General features: G+C 49.9%; 1 protein-coding gene across 1 annotated transcript in view; it reads left to right on the top strand.

Annotated features, from left to right (window-relative positions):
• The window catches only part of PDE6A (phosphodiesterase 6A), a 66,369-nt gene extending 50,419 nt beyond the window's left edge, over window positions 1-15,950 (top strand). The window contains exons 16-23 of the mRNA XM_089336074.1: window positions 217-304; window positions 502-602; window positions 934-1,041; window positions 11,868-11,931; window positions 12,195-12,269; window positions 12,869-12,952; window positions 13,602-13,746; window positions 15,555-15,950. Of these exons, the coding sequence (XP_089192200.1) occupies window positions 217-304; window positions 502-602; window positions 934-1,041; window positions 11,868-11,931; window positions 12,195-12,269; window positions 12,869-12,952; window positions 13,602-13,746; window positions 15,555-15,631 (742 nt within the window). The 3' untranslated portion in view covers window positions 15,632-15,950. The remainder of the gene's footprint in view (window positions 1-216; window positions 305-501; window positions 603-933; window positions 1,042-11,867; window positions 11,932-12,194; window positions 12,270-12,868; window positions 12,953-13,601; window positions 13,747-15,554) is intronic.
• Window positions 15,951-17,744: the final 1,794 nt, after the last annotated feature.

The raw sequence follows: 17,744 nt of genomic DNA, 5'->3' as shown, positions 1-17,744 counted from the left end.
AGCACACACAGTGTTCACCAGCTGTTAAATGAAGCAATGAACAGACACATCCCTGGTGGGAATTGAGTGGCTTCCCCTGGGCTTGGGTTTGGAGGATTAGGGACGTGGTGGCCGGGTCTCCAGTCTCTGCCTGCAGAATGAGCATGTGGCAGGACTGCTGGTGTCTTTAACTGCACGTTTACCATTGCACATTCATTTTCTACCCCTCTCCTCCAGATCCCAGAACCCACTGGCCAAGCTCCATGGGTCCTCCATCTTGGAAAGACACCACCTGGAGTTTGGCAAAACGCTGCTGAGAGATGAGGTAGGGGAAGGCCTCTGCACTGGCCTTGGCCTGGCCTGGCAGCCCCGGGGCCACAAGAAGCCCGAGTGTGCCCAGGCAGCCCTCTTCCCACTGGCCTGCGCTGCCTCGTGGCTGTCCCGAGGTGGGTGGCCACTGGTGGGCGGGCCGCTCTGCTGCCAGCGTCACGCCTCACCTCCCGCCTTGGACGTTCTCTCCAGAGCCTGAATATCTTCCAAAACCTCAATCGCCGGCAGCACGAGCACGCCATCCACATGATGGACATCGCCATCATTGCCACGGACCTCGCCCTCTATTTCAAGTTGGGTCCTTTCTCCTCTTACTACTCGTAGTAACAACACACACCCCACAGTTCCACTCGATCTACCCTGTATTAGGTGCCAGGCCCAACCCAATGACCCTGCGGGTTAGATACTCTACCTCTAGTCTACAAACAGGGACACTGAGGCAAGAGACCTGCTGAGATCAGACCACAAACCGGGGCCAGAGCCTGGGTTAGACCCTCAGCTACTCCCAAGCCTTGGTTTATTATGTTGATTTAGTAAGCCCCTGTCTGGAACAGCCAATAGGAGAAGCCTGCTGTTGTCTTTTTCTGAGAATGGCACCATTTAACACACTCATGTGTTTTGTAGGAAGAGGACAATGTTCCAAAAGATCGTGGATCAGTCCAAGACGTACGAGAACGCGCAGGAGTGGACACAGTACATGATGCTGGAGCAGACGCGGAAGGAAATCGTGATGTGAGTCGAGACCGGGGGTGAGCTCTGACCATCTGCCACTCAGCTCAGGGCTGTGGGCCGAGGGACGGCACTGACAGCTCTGGCCGCTCTCAACACAGCCTTGACACGCTTGCCATTTGGGAGGTCTCTCACCTCTGAAAAAATGAAGCCACGCCCAAGTTGAATTGCAAGGGTTACAACATATGAGTATGCTTAATCTTTATCTTTGCACTAAAACTACAAGACAATATATTAGTGTTTTATTTCTCTATACACAAAAAATATTCAAATGATTTAAATCATATATTATAGGAGTTGAGTGGCAAAGTGATATAACTTTCATGTTTTTGAAAAAACAAAAAATATTTAACAATTATGGTTTGAGTGATAGCTTTATAGGTTATCAACATAAATGAGCTTTATTTTTAAAAAGATTTGTTTGTGTGTTTATAAAAGTCAGAGAGAGAAAGAGAGAATCTTCCATCTACTGGTTCTTTCCCCAGATGGTTACAATGGCCAGGGCTGATCCAGGTTGAAACCAGGAGCCAGGACCTATTTCTGGATCTCCCATGTGGGTGGCAGGGGCCCAAACACTTGGGCCATCATCCACTGCTTTGCCCAGGCCATTAGCAGGGAGCTGGATTAGAAACAGAGCAGCCAGGACACCAACCGGTGCCCATATGGGATACTGGTGATGTGGGCAGTGGCTTTTCCCGCCACGCCACAATGCCAGCCCCAGATGGACTTCATTTTCTAAGCATTCCTGTATATGTGACAATATCCTGCAATATTGTCATGCTATTCACAAGTTCACCCTATGATTTATGTGAAATTTAATGTGTGTGCACAACCGACAGTGAGACTCAGCTGCAAGCTGCCTGGTGAATTCTTTCCTTCCATTCTCCACCACAGTTGACGATGGGCTGAGAAAGAAATCTGAGTGCTTTTGTGAAGATGAGTGTGGCCCACACCCAGAGGCCTGGCTTCTCTGTGATGGGTCCTGGGTGTTGATGGTGAAGGTGAGGAAGGGTCTTGAGATAAGACCTGGCCCAGTTCCTAAGGAAGCCTTGGGTAGTTTGTTTATTCCCAGTGGCTTAAAGGAATCGTAGTATATTTAAGTCAGGTGTTATAAGTGCCTGCCACAGAGAAGCAGCAGCGCTGGGACAGGCAAGAGATGGGAGCAGCAGGCAAGTGGCTCCCTGCTCCGCCCTGCACTTGTCTAACCAGGCCTCTAGAAAGGCCTGTGGGTCCCTGGGAGCAGTGTGACCTGTTCCCACTGAACAGGGGTGCACACTCAGCCACAGCTGCTCCAAGCAGACTGGGAGTTGCACACCAGACATTTCAAATGGTACACCAGAAGAACTGAATAGCTGGGAGGAACAGCCTGTTCTGAAATATGAGGACTCGTTATTAGATAGTCGTTGGCGGCTGGTTCTGTAGCACAGTGGGTTAAGCCACCGCCTGTGATGCCAGCATCCCGTATGGGTGCCGGTTCGATCCACTTCCGATCCAGCTCCCTGCTAATGACCTGGGAAGGCAGCGGAGGATGGCCCAAGTGTTTAGGCCTCTACCTTCCACGTGGGAGACCCAGAAGAAGCTCCTGGCTTCAGGCTGGCCCACCCCTGGCCGTTATGGCCATCTGGGGAATGAACCAACAGATGGAAGATCTCTCTTTCTTTCTGTCTCTCCCTTTTTATAACTCTAATTTTCAAATAAATAAATACATTTTTTAAAAAGTTTTCTATTCTGCATAATTATTCATTTAAAGTGATTTTAAAAATGCCTATTTTATTTTCGGGCAGTTAGGAGGCTGATTTTAAAATCTTTATGAGAACTAAGTATGCAAGAATACCCCACGAATTCTGAAACAGAAGAGTAATAATGGGCACCAGCAGAAGTAAAAGTAGCTCAGTGATGGGCATGAACATGTGGTCAGGTCAGTGGACAGACTCAGAGGGCTACGTGTGTGCTAAAAGTGACTTTACACCACTTTCATAAATGGTGTTGGGACAGTGGAGTGGCCACAAAGGGAGAGTCCTACTTCACTCTGTACACAAAAATAGATTCCACATGAATCAAGAATGTTTAAAGGATGAGGCGGGGAGAGAAAAGTGGGCAAGGGGAAAGCATGGGAGAATTAAAAATAATCTCAGAGTGAACTTTTCTAAGTGTGACATTGAATTCACAAGTTAAAAAAAAAAACAGATGGATACATTTGGCTACATAAAAATTAAGGATTTTGGCACAATCCCCACACAAGTACATAGCCAAAGGCAGAAGGCAAGATAAGCTGGGAGAGAATATTTGCGATACTTCTGACAAAGAGCTAATTTCCTTAGTAACTGAAGTGTAGTACAATTCAAGGAAAAGATTAACACAATAAAAAAAAAATGGGCAAAAGGCATGAACAGACATTTCCCAGAAAAGCAATTACAGTAGGATGTAAACCAACAGAAAAATGATGACTCACTCACATCCAGATAAATGCAGATTAAAACTATAGTTTTCAGCCCTCCTAATGACAAGGATGAAGTGTCTGATAACACACTGTGTTGGACAGGAAACATGCTGTTATTCCCCAGGGAAGGAGTGTCAAGAGCTAGTCTTTATGGAGGGCAATTTGGCAATGCCCATGGAAAGTCTTAAATGCCCATACACTCTGACTCAGCAGTCTCACATCTAGGCCCTCCCCTCCACATAATCTCCCACAGGTGCACCAAAGAGCACGCACAAAGGTCGTTGACCCATTATTTTAATTCACAACAAAGATGGAAAACGACTCCAGTAGTCATCAATGGGGGACTAGGTCAAATAAGTTATAGCACTAGCATACAGTGAGATGTCATGGACTTTACAAAGAAATGATGTCATGTAAAATATGTAATATTTAATTAAAATGAAAAAGTCAGGGGCAGTCAAAGCTAAGGTAGCCTTAAGTTTTCTTTTCTTCAGACTTTAGCGCGCGCACACACACATCCCTGCACATCCGAAGCCTTTCAAGATGCACTGAGCATGGGTAGCCTTAAGGAAACTCGGGTTTTCTTTCTCAATGTCAGTCTTCCTGATAAAGCAGAAGCACAGTAGCAAAGCTGCCCAGCACTCTCCTCCCACTTTACAAAACACAGCAAACGTCACCCTTTCTTAAACCTGCCTATAGTGCATTGTCAAATATAGCAAATATATAGCAAAAACTAGTGGGCCATCCAACAATGCTGGCATCTTCAAAAGCTCTTTTAATCAAGGCATTATAAGCCCAAGGAAGTGCTGTAGGCTATCCCTGCCTTAAATGTTCTGATGAAAATACACACCGCTCTCTACACTCTCAAACAGAGCAATTCTGACACCAGATGGATGGGACTTTCTTTCCCATGGTTTTCTGTCTGTGGCTACCAGCTTGGTGTTTTGGCACAATTCCAATGCTGTCTACCAGCAGTCAGGGTCAAATCTCACAAGCCAAGCTCAGTCCCACAAGGTCGGTCCCACCTTTGATGCTGATCAGAATTGCGGCCTCACGTACTCTACCAGTTGTGACCTGGAGGTTTGCACAACCCCCTCCTGAGGTCGGATAATTTGGTAAAATGGCACACAGAACCCAAGGAAACAGTGCATTTACATTCACCAGTTAACTGTGAAGAACACAGACAACGAATCAGGTGAACAGGCACACAGGGCGAGGTCTCGAAAGGCCACAAGCCAGAAGCACCCGTCACTGTGGAGCTGGGGCACGTGGATGTTGTCTCCAGCCCCGGCGCTTATCATGTCTCATTGCTGAAGTTTTCACAGGGTTCGCCAGAGGTCCAACCCTACCGTCACTTGGTCTTTCTGATGACCAGCTCCCAACCTGACAGTATGTTAGGGACCCCACCTGAAGTTATGGCATTAGCATGAACTGAGGTCTGGATCTAAGCTCATTATGAATAATTTAGGAAATTACAAGGATGTTAGGAGCTCTGTGCGAGGAACTGGGGCAAAGCCCAGACATCATTATTATCATACCACACATCCATGTATGTGTTTGTTTTAAAGATTTATTTTATTTATTTGAAGGCAGAATTACAGGGTTGGGGGGGTCTTAAATCCACTGGTTCACTCCCCAAATGGCTGCAACATCCAAAGCTGGGCCACACTGGAGCCAGGATCTTAATCTGGGATCTCCCACATGGATGGCAAAGACCCAAACACTTGGCCATCTTCCATTACTTTCCCAGGTGCATTACCAGGGTGCTGGATCAGACGTGGAGCAACAGAGACATGAACCAGCACCCATATGGGATGCTAGTGTTGTAGGTACCAGCTTTACCTACTATGCCACAATGCCGGCCCCCTCAAATAAATAATTCTTTTATTTATTTTTAAAGATTTATTATTTATTTGAAAAGCACAGTTACAGAAAGGCAGAGGGGGCAGGGGGGTAGTGGGTGTTTTCCATCTACTGGTTTACTCCCCAAGTGACCACAATGGCCAGAGCGGGGCTGATCTGAAGCCAGGAGCCAGGACCCAGGAGCTTCCTGTGGGTCTCCCACGTGGGTGCAGGGGCCCAAGGACTTGGGCCATCTTCTGCTGCTTTCCCAGGCCATAGCAGGGAGCTGGATCAGAAGTGGAGCAGCCAGAACTTGAACTGGTGCCCATGTGGGATGCTGGCACTGCAGGTGACAGCTTTACCCACTACATCATAGTGCCAGCCCCAATAATTCTTTTAAAAAAGGGAATACAGGGCCAGTGCTGTGGCATAGCAGGTTGCCTGAGGTTCGAGTCCTGGCTGCTCCACTTCTGATGGCCTGAGATAGTGGTGGAAGATGGCCCACTTCCTTGGGCTCCTGCACTCCACATGGGAGACCCAGATCAATCTCCTGGCTCTGCATTAGCCCAGCTCCAGCCTCTGCAGCCATCTGGGGAGTGAACCAGTGAATGGAAGACCTCTGTCTCTATCTCTCAGATAAACAAATAAACCTTTGGGGGAAAAAAGAATAAAGGGAGTATCCTGGGATGCATGCTAATATGCTTATTTGAATTGAAAAATACAGTCCTATCTTTGTGTCAGCAAGGAGCCTGAATTGGCTCCTTTAGCTGACAGTGACACTGGCGTTTCTAGTGACGTCATATGGCAAACATTTCCATAAATCAAGTGAGTTAAACCCGCAGCTTCAAATTTTTGATGAAAACAAAATGAGGCTTATTGTAAAATAGAAATATTTTATTGAAAAAACACTGAGATGATATAATACTATTAATAATGTTTTAATTCACTTAACCCATTCTGAGTATATTGGGTTAATCTAAGTTTTGCTGAGAATGTGTCAGTGGTGTGATTAATACTCACAGGAGAATTCTTGGTTAAATCTTCATGGCTCCCTCCCCAGAAACGGAGGAAGTGAATGATTGCAATGTTTGCTTTCAACAAAATTGAAGGGGAATCTAACAGAAGCGTTAGCTACCAGATCACTCCGAGTAATGATCACAGTACGATTTTTAACAGTTAACTTGGAAGAAATTGAAGAATTGAGTGACAACGTTGTAACAAAACTACTTCCTTTTCCAGGGTTTGTAAGAACTTGCCCTTATAAAAACAAAAAATAGGCATAAAATACACACTGATTTTACCTCAGTCTAGCAATAAGAAATATCCTTCCATGAACTGACTTTGAAAAATAACTCTATCCTATATGACTAAGAGAATTTCCAAAATCAAGTTTGAGTAATAATTATTTATACAAGTAACTAATATTTTGTTATTTTGGTTAATTATGTAATAACTTAAACCTAGAGAGAATTTTCAGCACATTGAGGCTGATGGATGAAAAATAGTGTTAATGAACTTCAAGTAATGGACCTGTTTGTGACAGCGAAGTACGAAAAGGTGACTGACGAAAGACTATGAAACGCATATTCACCCTCAAACGTATACATAGCACAGACACGCATGCACTGGCAACCTGCAACAAATCAGAGCAAGATCCTCTAAAGAGTGCTCAACAGGAATTGGAGGGTTGCCGTGGGCATGGGTGTGCTCCGCTGAGCCGGGGCGTGTGCTCAGAGGTTGAGGCAAGAGGAGCTTTTTAATGGCAAAAATGAGGAGGATTGGCCGGCGCCGCGGCTCACTAGGCTAATCCTCCGCCTAGCGGCGCCGGCACACCGGGTTCTAGTCCCGGTCGGGGCGCCGGATTCTGTCCCGGTTGCCCCTCTTCCAGGCCAGCTCTCTGCTATGGCCAGGGAGTGCAGTGGAGGATGGCCCACGTGCTTGGGCCCTGCACCCCATGGGAGACCAGGAGAAGTACCTGGCTCCTGGCTCCTGCCATCGGATCAGCGTGGTGCGCCGGCCGCAGCGGCCATTGGAGGGTGAACCAACGGCAAAAGGAAGACATTTCTCTCTCTCTCTCTCTCACTGTCCACTCTGCCTGTCAAAAAAAAAAAAAAAAATGAGGAGGATTGCATCAGATATTTTCAAACAGTAATCCCTAGCCATGGCGATGAGTACCCAGGGTGACGTTCGCCGGAGGCTGAGCGGACAGATGTCCTTGCAGAGCCACTATTTGTACAAGCTTGTGGTTCTGGCAGAGTCCTGGTGAGCTGTGGCTAAGCACTCTTCCTTCATAATGTTCTGGCTTTATTTATCTTTGGCTAGAGTTGACATAAGCGACTCCAGTTTGACTTGGAGAACTTTGGTATGCCTCCCATAGCACACGCTCACAGATCAGGATGGCACACTGTGAGGGAAGGCTAAGGCCAATGCAAGTTTGTGGAGGGAAGAAAGGGTATAAACCTTCAGAAAACCTGCCCGTGTGTTTTCATCTTGGTTGATGGTTGGTGTCAGGTTGCTACGCTACGACTTCCTTTGCAGTTAAAGGATGATATGACAACTTTTTAGATGGCCAGTATTTACGATGTGCTCTAAATAAGATGCTTTTGCCAGTATTTAGGTCTCTGATGAAATACTTTTAGCCTTTCACTTAAAAGTGTACAAGAATGGCAGCCTTTTTCAAAATTCTTCCGGTAGGCACTCAGTTAAAAAGTTTGGAGACCCACAGAGCAGGTTTCTCCACCTCCGCACTGCTGACGCCTGAGGCAGGTAACTCCCTGTGGTCGGCTGTGCTGTGTGCTGTAGGCTGTGTACCAGCATCCCTGGTCTCTGTCCACTACAGCAGCCCCTCCCCCCCGTGTGTGACGATCAAATATGCCTTCCGACACTGTCAGACGGCTGCTGGGGCCGAGAAACATCTCGGGGCTGTCCATCAGTTACGTATCTAGACCTGCTTCTCGCCTGGCCAGAGTGGCGCTGTCACACACGTGTGGCCTGGGCACCAAACAGGCGGAGTCCACGTGCTAGCTCTCACCGTGGGGGGTGGCGTGACTTCGAGAAGGTTCCTTCACTTCTCTGCTCAGTGAGGACAGCGGTCGTGGCCGCTTTCTGCATGATGGTGGAGGCTGAGCTGGGGTGAATGCTGGCGTTGGGCACTTCCTGTTGTACGAGATCTTTCTATGTGGAGTTGATCTAGCATCTCACACAGAGCTCCTAATACCCATGGAAGTCCTCGAGTGTCACTAGTTCTGAGGAGGTGATTCAGGGTGAGAGCTTGCCACCAGATAGAGCGAGCCTTGACGGGTGCCTGCACCCACATCCAGCCTCACGCCAGCCGCCGGGGAGGAGACGGGGACTGGAGACCGAACTCATCACTGACAGCTAATGACGTAATCAACCATGCTTATACCGTGAAACCTCCACCAAAACCTCCCCACTCGGGGTTCAGGGAGCTGCTGGGAGGCTGGCGTGTCCCAGGAGAGCCGGGGAGTTCTGCCTGCACCCCCGCCCAGGCCCTTCCTCTCTGCCTCTGTTTGGCTCTGCCTGACTTGTGTCCATTACAAGAACCTGGTAAATGCAAAGGCAGCTTTTCCCTGAGTTGTGTGAGCCGATCCAGCAAACTGTTAAGCCTGAAGTGGGGTGGGAGAGCTCCACTTTGTAGCCAAGTCAGACAGAAGTGCCGGAACCTGGGACACAACACCTGCAAGGTGGCCTCTGTAGTGTAAGTCTGCACCCTGGAGCTGTGGAGCCTGGTGCTAACCCTGGGCAGCTGTGCTGGGATTTAAATGAACTGCGAGATACCCAGTTGCTGTCAGAATTGGCTGTTAGGAGAGAAAACAGCAGCAGCAGCAATAGCACCCCCCCTTGGTGTGTTTGGGTCTCTTGGCGAGCCGGCGCCTGAGTGTCCCGGGGTCCAAGGCCCACACATAAACCCCTGACGTGGCCTGAGCCAGCTGGCTTTTGCTCGACTCCTGCATAGCCAAGATGTCACAGGGTGCGACATCCCACTCCTCATTCAACACCCCTCCCCTAACTCCAGATTTTGCTCTTGCAACTCTTAGCACACCGAGGCGGTCCACAGGTGCTACCTGCTCCGCGGGGCTCGTGCGCCAAGATGGGCTCTTACATTTTTAACTGGTTGGCAAAAAAAAAAAAAAAAAAAAAAAAAAAAAAAATCTTATGACCAAGGAAAATGATAAGAAATTGAAATTTCATTGTCTGTGGAAAAAAACAATCTTTTCTTTTGCTCAGGGCTGCATTCTGACTTTTGTAGGCCCTACACATTTTTGTCTTCATGGGTCCTACCTCCATTAAAAATAAATTCGCAAAAATTAGGTTGGATGGCTGTGCGTATGAAGACAAGTACATCTGAGGCTGAATCATTATTATATATTCTTTATGATTGTATTATTTTTGTTCTGATTTTGAAAGAAACTAAACCATGTCCATGGATCCCCTGTGCTCTGCTGAATGGGGAAGACGACCCTGCTTTGCTTCATCCCTGAGCTGAGCGGGTCCAGGAGGGACCATGTGGTCTGTGAAACCCAAATGCTTCCTACCTGCCCTTTACAGAGAATGCTTGCCACCTCCCGGTCTCGCGTTTTATAAAGTCAGGCCCAGAGAGACAAAGTGACTTACCTGGGGAGCTTCAGGACGGGCGCCCAGGTCACTCCAGCGCTCTCTTGCACACCCAGTGCTCCCTCCGGCTCCTCTAGGGCCTTCTCCGGTCGAGGCCCCGACCACAGCCTCCAGGCAGGGGAGTTGGCGCGGGCCCTGCCAGGGCTGCGTCAGAGGAAGGTGAGCCAGCACCCGGGAGGAGCAGGAGGCACCACGCTGCCCAGCTGAGGCAGGAAGATCGGTGCCTCGGAGCGGCACTGCCAGCTGAGCTCCGACACCTGCGCGCTCCTGACTGGCTAATGGAAGGAAGGTGATGATGAGGAGGAAGAGAGCAACAGGTGCATCCCCAAACTCTTCCTGTGTGATCACCGTAATAGCCCTCAGCAGGGATCAGCTCATCAAACCCTATGAAACTGCTGAGTTCTATTTTTGAGAACAAAATTCAGATTTCACAGGATCCAATCTAACACGATGATCATGGTTTTCAAATGCCCAGACTGAGGCCAGAAGACCTGCAGCTGCTTGTGCGCGACACGGCCAGTCAGGAGAAGACGGACGGTCTAATCCAGCTCGGACTCCAACCCCTCCTCCTGACCGCTGTGGCCGACCAAGGGGCTGGGTTTCAGAGCTTCCTGGCCAACTCCTGCTCACTTCTGCAGGGTAGCCGTGTGATCCTTAATCACTTCCGGCCTGACACCTTCTTCCTCTTCCGCACTGTGCATGTCTTGTCTATCCCCAGGTTGCATTTACTTTTTTTTTTTTTTTTTTTTTTTTTTTTTTTTTAAGATTTATTTATTTGAAGGGCAGAGAGAGAGAGAGGGAGAGGTCTTCCCAGGAGCTTCTTCCAGGTCTCCTACATGGGTGCAGGGGCCCAAGCACTTGAGCCATCTTCTGTTTTTCCCAGGCGCGTTACCAGGGAGCTGCATCAGAAGTGGGGCAGCTGGGACTGGAACCGGTGCTTACATGGGCTCCCTGCATCACAGGCTGTGGCTTCATCTGCTGCGCCATGACACCAGCCCTTTCTGCTAATTGATAATGCAAGGCTTGCCCCGTTCTTAGCAGTGGTCACAGTACCCACAGCAGGAACTTCCAGTAGGGGACTGTCATCTCCAAGGGGGCAAAGAGTGGTTGTTGAGGGACAGGGACCAAAAGTCTTGGCTGTTACAGTGGCCTGTGGCTCCCTAGTCAGAGACTGGGGACTCTCCCTGGCGCTGAAAATCCACAGTGATGGCACTTCCTGAACAAGTATCAGAAAGGCCCTTTGGCAGTCGGGGTAGAGGGTGATAATGAGAACAAGTTTGAGAAACCTTGCTGCACCCTGGCCAAGGGAGAAAGGACTCTGAAGATGTGATGGGATTTATTTTAAATTTTTAAATTCATTTTCATTTTATTTAAAAGGCAGCGAGACAGAGATATTTCATTCCCTCATGCATCTCCCAAATGCCCACACCAGCTAGGGTTGGGCCAAGCTGAAATCAGGGATCTTGATTCCAATCTGGGTCTCCCACCTGGTGGTAGGGACTCAAGTACTTGAGGATGGCAGTTAAATAAAGTTGATATCTAAGCAATGCCTGACCCATCATAAAAACCCAATCTGTGTTCACGATGCACATCCCAGGCACTGTGCTGAGTTTATATACAACATGTCACTTAATTGCCCCCCGCTCCTTGCCCTGCAAGTAAAGTACCATCATTGATATAGACAGCAACAGGAGGCTTGAAAGGTTGGCTTGGTTTTCCAGTGTCACACCTCCAGTAATTGGCACAGACAGGATTCAAACCCCTGCCTGATTTCAAAGCCCGATCCTCAGATGCAATGAGGCAGTGAGCCCTTTCGGTAGCAGGTGCAAAGCAGGGAGGGAGAGGGATGGTGTTAACCAGTTTGAGCAGTCTTCAGTGGCCTTGGACTGATGGGGGTGTTCTGTGTGTCCAGGGCCATGATGATGACCGCCTGTGATCTCTCAGCCATCACCAAACCCTGGGAGGTGCAGAGCAAGGTAGGCACTCCTCCTGCCCTGCGAGGCGGGAGCCCCGCTACTGCCAACTGCGGTCATTGGGGCGGGGTGGGGGGGACGCTCTTGGCCCATTCCCAGATCCTGCCCGCCTTTGCTCCTTCCTCCTCTGCAGAGACTTACAAAGTGGGGGAGGCAGGGCAGGGCTGGGTTTCTGCTCTTTGCTAAGTTGGAGATGCAGGTCAGGTGGGAGCAGGGTGGGACTTTGGCCCTGCAGGGATGGGGTGCGGGGAATCTCTCTCTTGCAGGTAGCTCTGCTGGTTGCTGCTGAATTCTGGGAACAAGGTGACCTGGAGCGCACGGTGCTGCAACAGAATCCCATTGTGAGTGGGTGTGTGAGTGAGAACATGTGTGTGTGCGGGGCAGCGTCAGCCTGATGCTGGGTGTGTATGATCTCTTCCTAGTAGACGTGATGCCCCTCGCATACAGATGTGAGGCCTGGCTGCAGGGATGACCTTTTCCCAGTGCAGGGGTCCATCAACCCCACTCCTTGAGAACATGTTAGAGATGCCAACGCATGGGCCCCACCTGAGACTCACCCAAATAGAAGTTCTAGGGGTGTGGCCCAGCCACAAGCAGCCCGGAAAGCCGGAGGGCCCTGCTCTCGAGTCTGTGTCCTGAGCTCAGCTATGCAGAGCTGGAGAAGTGGACACCCGTGCTTGGACAGCCCCCGGAATGCCAACATTCTAGGGTCCACCCTCCTCACCCCTTCTGACAGCACCAAACAAGCAAAAGGACCTGCAGCCCAAGTAGATTCAGCTGGGACAGTGAGCCGGCTTCCCACGGGGGCTGGGGCACCAGCTAGAGAGTATCCCCAAAGGCCCTGGAGGTGGAGCTAAGAGGTAGAGGTGGGTTTGGAGAGCAACATAAAATGGGCGGGCCCTTCTCACTGCCCCGTGGAGTTAACTCTCTCCTGTGCCAGCCCATGATGGACAGAAACAAGGCAGACGAGCTCCCGAAGCTTCAAGTCGGCTTCATTGACTTTGTGTGCACCTTCGTCTACAAGGTAGGCTGGGACGGAAGCTGCTGCAGAACCGCCGTGTGCTGTGCTCACGGGTGTCCTTCTTAGTAGCTGGAGCCCTTAAGGAGGGTCATCCCAACATCTCAGCACAAATCCACCAAGCCTCCTGATGCCCCGGACCCCGTGTTGGGCCAGGGCCACCCCCAGCAGTAAGGCAGCCGAGATCTTTGCCCTCTCCAGGGGAGACGGGTGGAAGGGGTCATTACAAGGTAAAATGTAGTAGCAGAGGGCACTGGGGGCCGCCAAGAGGGGACTTGACTTACCTGTGTGGTCAGAAGAGGAGTCCCCAAGAAAGTGACAAACAGGAGGCGTCAGGGGGAAAGACGGGAATGCTTCTAGCACAGAGCCCAGCTTGTGTGAAGCCCACTCAGGGGCATCCACACTGCAGAACTGAGATGTGGAGCACCCGGAGGGTTCAAAGTGAAGGGCAGGAGGGTACTGGGCATGGAGGTGTCTGAACTCCATGGAAGGGACCCTTCAACCTGCAAGGCGGCAGTGTAGGGAGGGTTTCCCGTGGGAGCAGCCCAGGGTCGTGGTGACCTCACCGAGGCGGCGCCTTCCTGGGGTCAGACCTCCCCAGCTGTGTCTCCCGCCTTGGGCCGGGACCCAAATGTACACAGACGCTCTCTTCCAGGAATTCTCCCGCTTCCACGAGGAGATCACCCCCATGTTGGACGGGATCACCAACAACCGTAAGGAGTGGAAGGCGCTTGCCGACGAGTACGACGCCAAGGTGAAGACGCTGGAGGAGGAGAAGCAGAAACAACAGGCCAAGCAAGGTCTGTGCAAGGGGACAGGCAGGGCGGCTCCCTCCACCCCTCTCCCAGCACATGCAGTATCTGGGCGTGGACTCAGGCTTCTGCATGACCTACTGCTGCCGCCACCTGTTGGGGAGGGCACTGGGGGTGGCAGAGGTGAAGCATCAAGGCCAAGTCACACAGGTAGCAAGTGGCAGAGCCCAGCTCTCAGGACGGAGGCTGAGGGTGCTCTAGCCACCCCCATAACCAGACAGGGCAGACTGAGTCTCAGGACACACACCTACCCCGGGGCAGGGAGAAGACTGGGAACCACTGGTTGGGAGGGATTTGGAGGCCATATGCCCAGCCCTGTTTGATGTCCGAATCCTATACATCCCATCATGAGCCTCTGCTTGCATGCTCCAGTGACAGAAGGCTCACTACCATACGGGACGCCCTGGTTCAGTACTACTGTTAGAAAGGTCTTCCTTAAACCCAAATTGTTCTCCTTGCTGAGGTTTCCAGTAGTGGTCAACATTCTACCTTCAGGACTCAAATGGGGTTTGTTCCAACTCCTCCCTGCTGACAGTACCGCCCCCTGCCCCCAGTCATTTCTTTGCGCAGTAGGGTGCTGCTTCCTCACAGGACGTGGCTGTGGTCCCTGCCCTGTCCGGGCTTCCTATCCCTCTTTCACATCACACGTAGTTGGTAACATGGACACCATCAGGTCTCCGGCTCTGCCCTGGGCAGTGGTGAGGGATTTCAATTGGCAGCTGCAAAAGTTGGGCTACAACTTGGGCTTCTGTAGGATGTGCTCTGGGCAGCTCTGGGGTCAGTCCCCACGCTGCAGCCATCACAGCTGTGAATGGAGGTCTGGTTTCCCAGCAAAGGGCAGCAGATGGACAGCCAGAAGAAGCCGTCTCTTTATCTCTTTGTGCACCTTGTCTTTTGGGCTAGTGACAGGTCTATGCAAACATGTGACCTGTATTTGGTTTTTAATTTTTTATTTACTTTCATTTTATTTGAAAAGCAGAGAGAGAGAGAAAAGGAAAGATGGAGGGAAGGAGTGAGGTAGGGGGACAGAGAGAGAGAGAGAGAGAGAGGGAGATACATCAACTGTTGGTTCACTCCCCAGATGGCCGCAATAGCCAAGACCAGGCCAGGCCAAAGCCGGAAGCTAGAAAGGAACTCAGTCCAGGTGTCTGACATGGGAGGCAGGGACCCAATTACCCGAGTCATCCCTGCTGCTCCCTAGGGTCCGCATTAGCAGGAAGCTGGAATCAGGAAGAGATTCAGGACTTGGAGCAGGGATTTGAACCCATGCACTCCAATCTCAGACGTGTGCATTTTACTGCTGTGCCAAAAACCTAGACCATGCATTAAAAAAAAAAAAAAATTGCTCTCCAAATATTTAAAAAATTTAAAAATTTGGATATCTCAGATTCAAAATTGGATATTTCAGATTCAAAAATCCAGAATTCCACTTTTTATTGGGAAAATATCAACATTTGGCCGCACCAAATGTTGCATTTCTGCGTGACAATAATTGGCTGGAGCTGAGTGGCAACTGCCCCCTTTGGATGGGAAAGGGGCTCTCTCATTTGCCAGTTTCCACCACTCCCTGAGTCTCAGCCACTGCACCAAGTGGTTGTTGCCAATTCTGAGTTTTCTTTAAACAGAAACATTCTTGCCATCTCTGATTGTCTCACCCCTAGTTTGCCTTCTGCATCCAAGGTTACTGTTGACCTCGCAAAGCGCCTGAGTCTGCAACCTTTGGTCCAAACCAGGTCAAAAGGAAGCCCACTGCAGCCGCCTCTGATGGGTGTGTTCTCTTTCCTGTCTGATTGCAGGGGCCTCGGGGAACCAGCCTGCTGGGAACCCCAGCCCAGGGGGCGCACCTGCATCCAAGTCCTGCTGCATCCAGTAGCTGCTCAGCGATCCGCTCCCAGAATGGCTCCATCCTTTCGTGGGAAGAGATTAGCCAAGCCAGTGGAAAACCACGCACCTTCTTGAGAGGCAAAGTCGCAGAATTTGGAAGCTGATCAATCTTATCTAGTGGCTTTAAAACGTCTTCTTAGCCTTGAGCACTGTCTGTGGAGCTAAAACCCACATCCCAGCTTTCCCAGACATCAGTTAGACATTTAATTAGTGCCAGTTCCACCTGATAACTTAGAATCTCTTTTGTTCTTATACTTTCATTTCATGTTCTATTGTAAAAGTGTTCAATTATTCAGCAAAGTAGAGAACTGCGCATTGAAGTCCCATGTACTCATCACTCAGATTCCGGTATCAAGATCTGGGCACACTTGCTTCACCTGTTTTTTGTTTTACATTTACATTGACATCTATTTCAATCTTTCCTTAGTGGGAAGGATTCAAAGGCAAATTCCAGCCGCATGGCCCTACTCCTCCACTACACATATTTAAAGGAAGAAGGGTGTTTTCTGACACAATCACATCTTACCACATGCACCAGGTACTCAGCTGACACTAGGTTATGTATGTTGTGATGAGCCAGGCTCCCCCTTCAGTCCAGGAATGGGGGCCTAGGAGTCGTGTCTTCTGCAGACAGTCCTCAGCCCATCTGGGTCTTCTCCAGGAAAGCCATTTCTCCATCTTAGGCCAACAGAGATGACCCTGCAGGACCAGTAACCCCAGGACTCCACGAGGAGTTCACCGAGGCTGTGGCTGGACTCACAGCCCAGCTCAACCGCTCCCCCTGCTCACTCCTTACCAAGCAACCCACAATCCTCTTCCATTTCAGAACTGGCTTTCTGGGGATCCCACCTTGTGACACCAACAAAAATGTCTTCAATAGGTGGCTTGCTTGAATCCAGTCCAAACAAGTTTCACCCATAGAATTTAACTGTTCTTTGTTGGAAAAAGAAGATACAGTTTTTAGTCTTGGATTTCCCATTGATTTTAAGGAGTATAAATTTAGGCAAATTATTCTCAGTTTGTGAACTTGTTTCAATGAACAGGTTTTTTATTGTTTAAAATCAGAGCTTATTTCTTTAAAAGCCCATGCTGGCCAGTCGGCCATGCCTGTAGGATGTCACAGGCCTGATGAGCGTTTACATCATAGTAACTGGTGCTAAGAACAGCACAACTACACCACAAGTTGAGAGTGACAGTCACCTGCTGAGACATTTGCAGTAAGTTCCAGCGATATTTGCCCCAGTTTTAATTTTCCATTTTCTCCTGCTGCTCCAGCGTGATTGAGGCACAGCTGACAAGTACAACCTGTACCTATTTAAGTGTCGAATGTGGGGTGTTGATGCACGCATACATTGTGAAATGATGGTCGCAATCAAGCGAGCACACCCCCCACCTTCCATGGTAACAGTTGCTACGTTTTTAAGTCTCTCTTAACGGCACTGCTTCCTTTTTCCCTTTGCAAATGACTTGTTGCAAAAGCAGGATCAGTTGGCCCCCATTCTGGATTTATGCATCTGTCTGTCACAGCGTCTGACACATTCTGCCCTCCTCCAAGTAAGACATTCACTGAACCGGTCTTCCTCCCAAATGGAGTGTTCTGCAGAATCAAATCTATTAAAGCGGTCGCTCCGAGGCGAGGGAACCACTGCTCTATTCTCAGCTCCCTTTTTATACAAACGAGGACATTGAAGGCCAGTGAGGGAACAAGGCTGGGGCGAGTTCATGGTTCAGTTCCTTGGCTATGCGCCACATGGAGATGCCCAGGGTCAGACAACACAGTGCATACAGGCTGCACGTCCTGGTGGCTTCCACCATGGACCAACCTGGGCTCCCGGCACATGAACACTGACACTGTGCTCATGGGAGCTGGGTCTGGAGCTCCCATGCCAGCTTCCTGCCTCGCTGCAATGCATACTCTAGGAGCACCAGTCTTTTCAGCAGGGGCATGTCAAGTGCATGTCAAGTGCAGTGCCAAGTGGAAGGCAGTGAGCAGACCCAAGTGTCACCCAGGAACATACAGGCATTGAGGCTGCCGGCCCTGGCTCCCACTCCATGTCTGAGTCCCTTTGGCAGGTTCCTCTGCTCTGCTTCTGCGCCTTCTC

Source organism: Oryctolagus cuniculus, chromosome 6 (assembly GCF_051225735.1).
Source record: "Oryctolagus cuniculus isolate XC-2025 breed Fujian yellow rabbit chromosome 6, ASM5122573v1, whole genome shotgun sequence".
Lineage (NCBI taxonomy): Eukaryota > Metazoa > Chordata > Mammalia > Lagomorpha > Leporidae > Oryctolagus > Oryctolagus cuniculus.
Note: the sequence above shows the minus strand (reverse complement) of the source record. Positions and strands in the feature narration are given on the sequence as shown.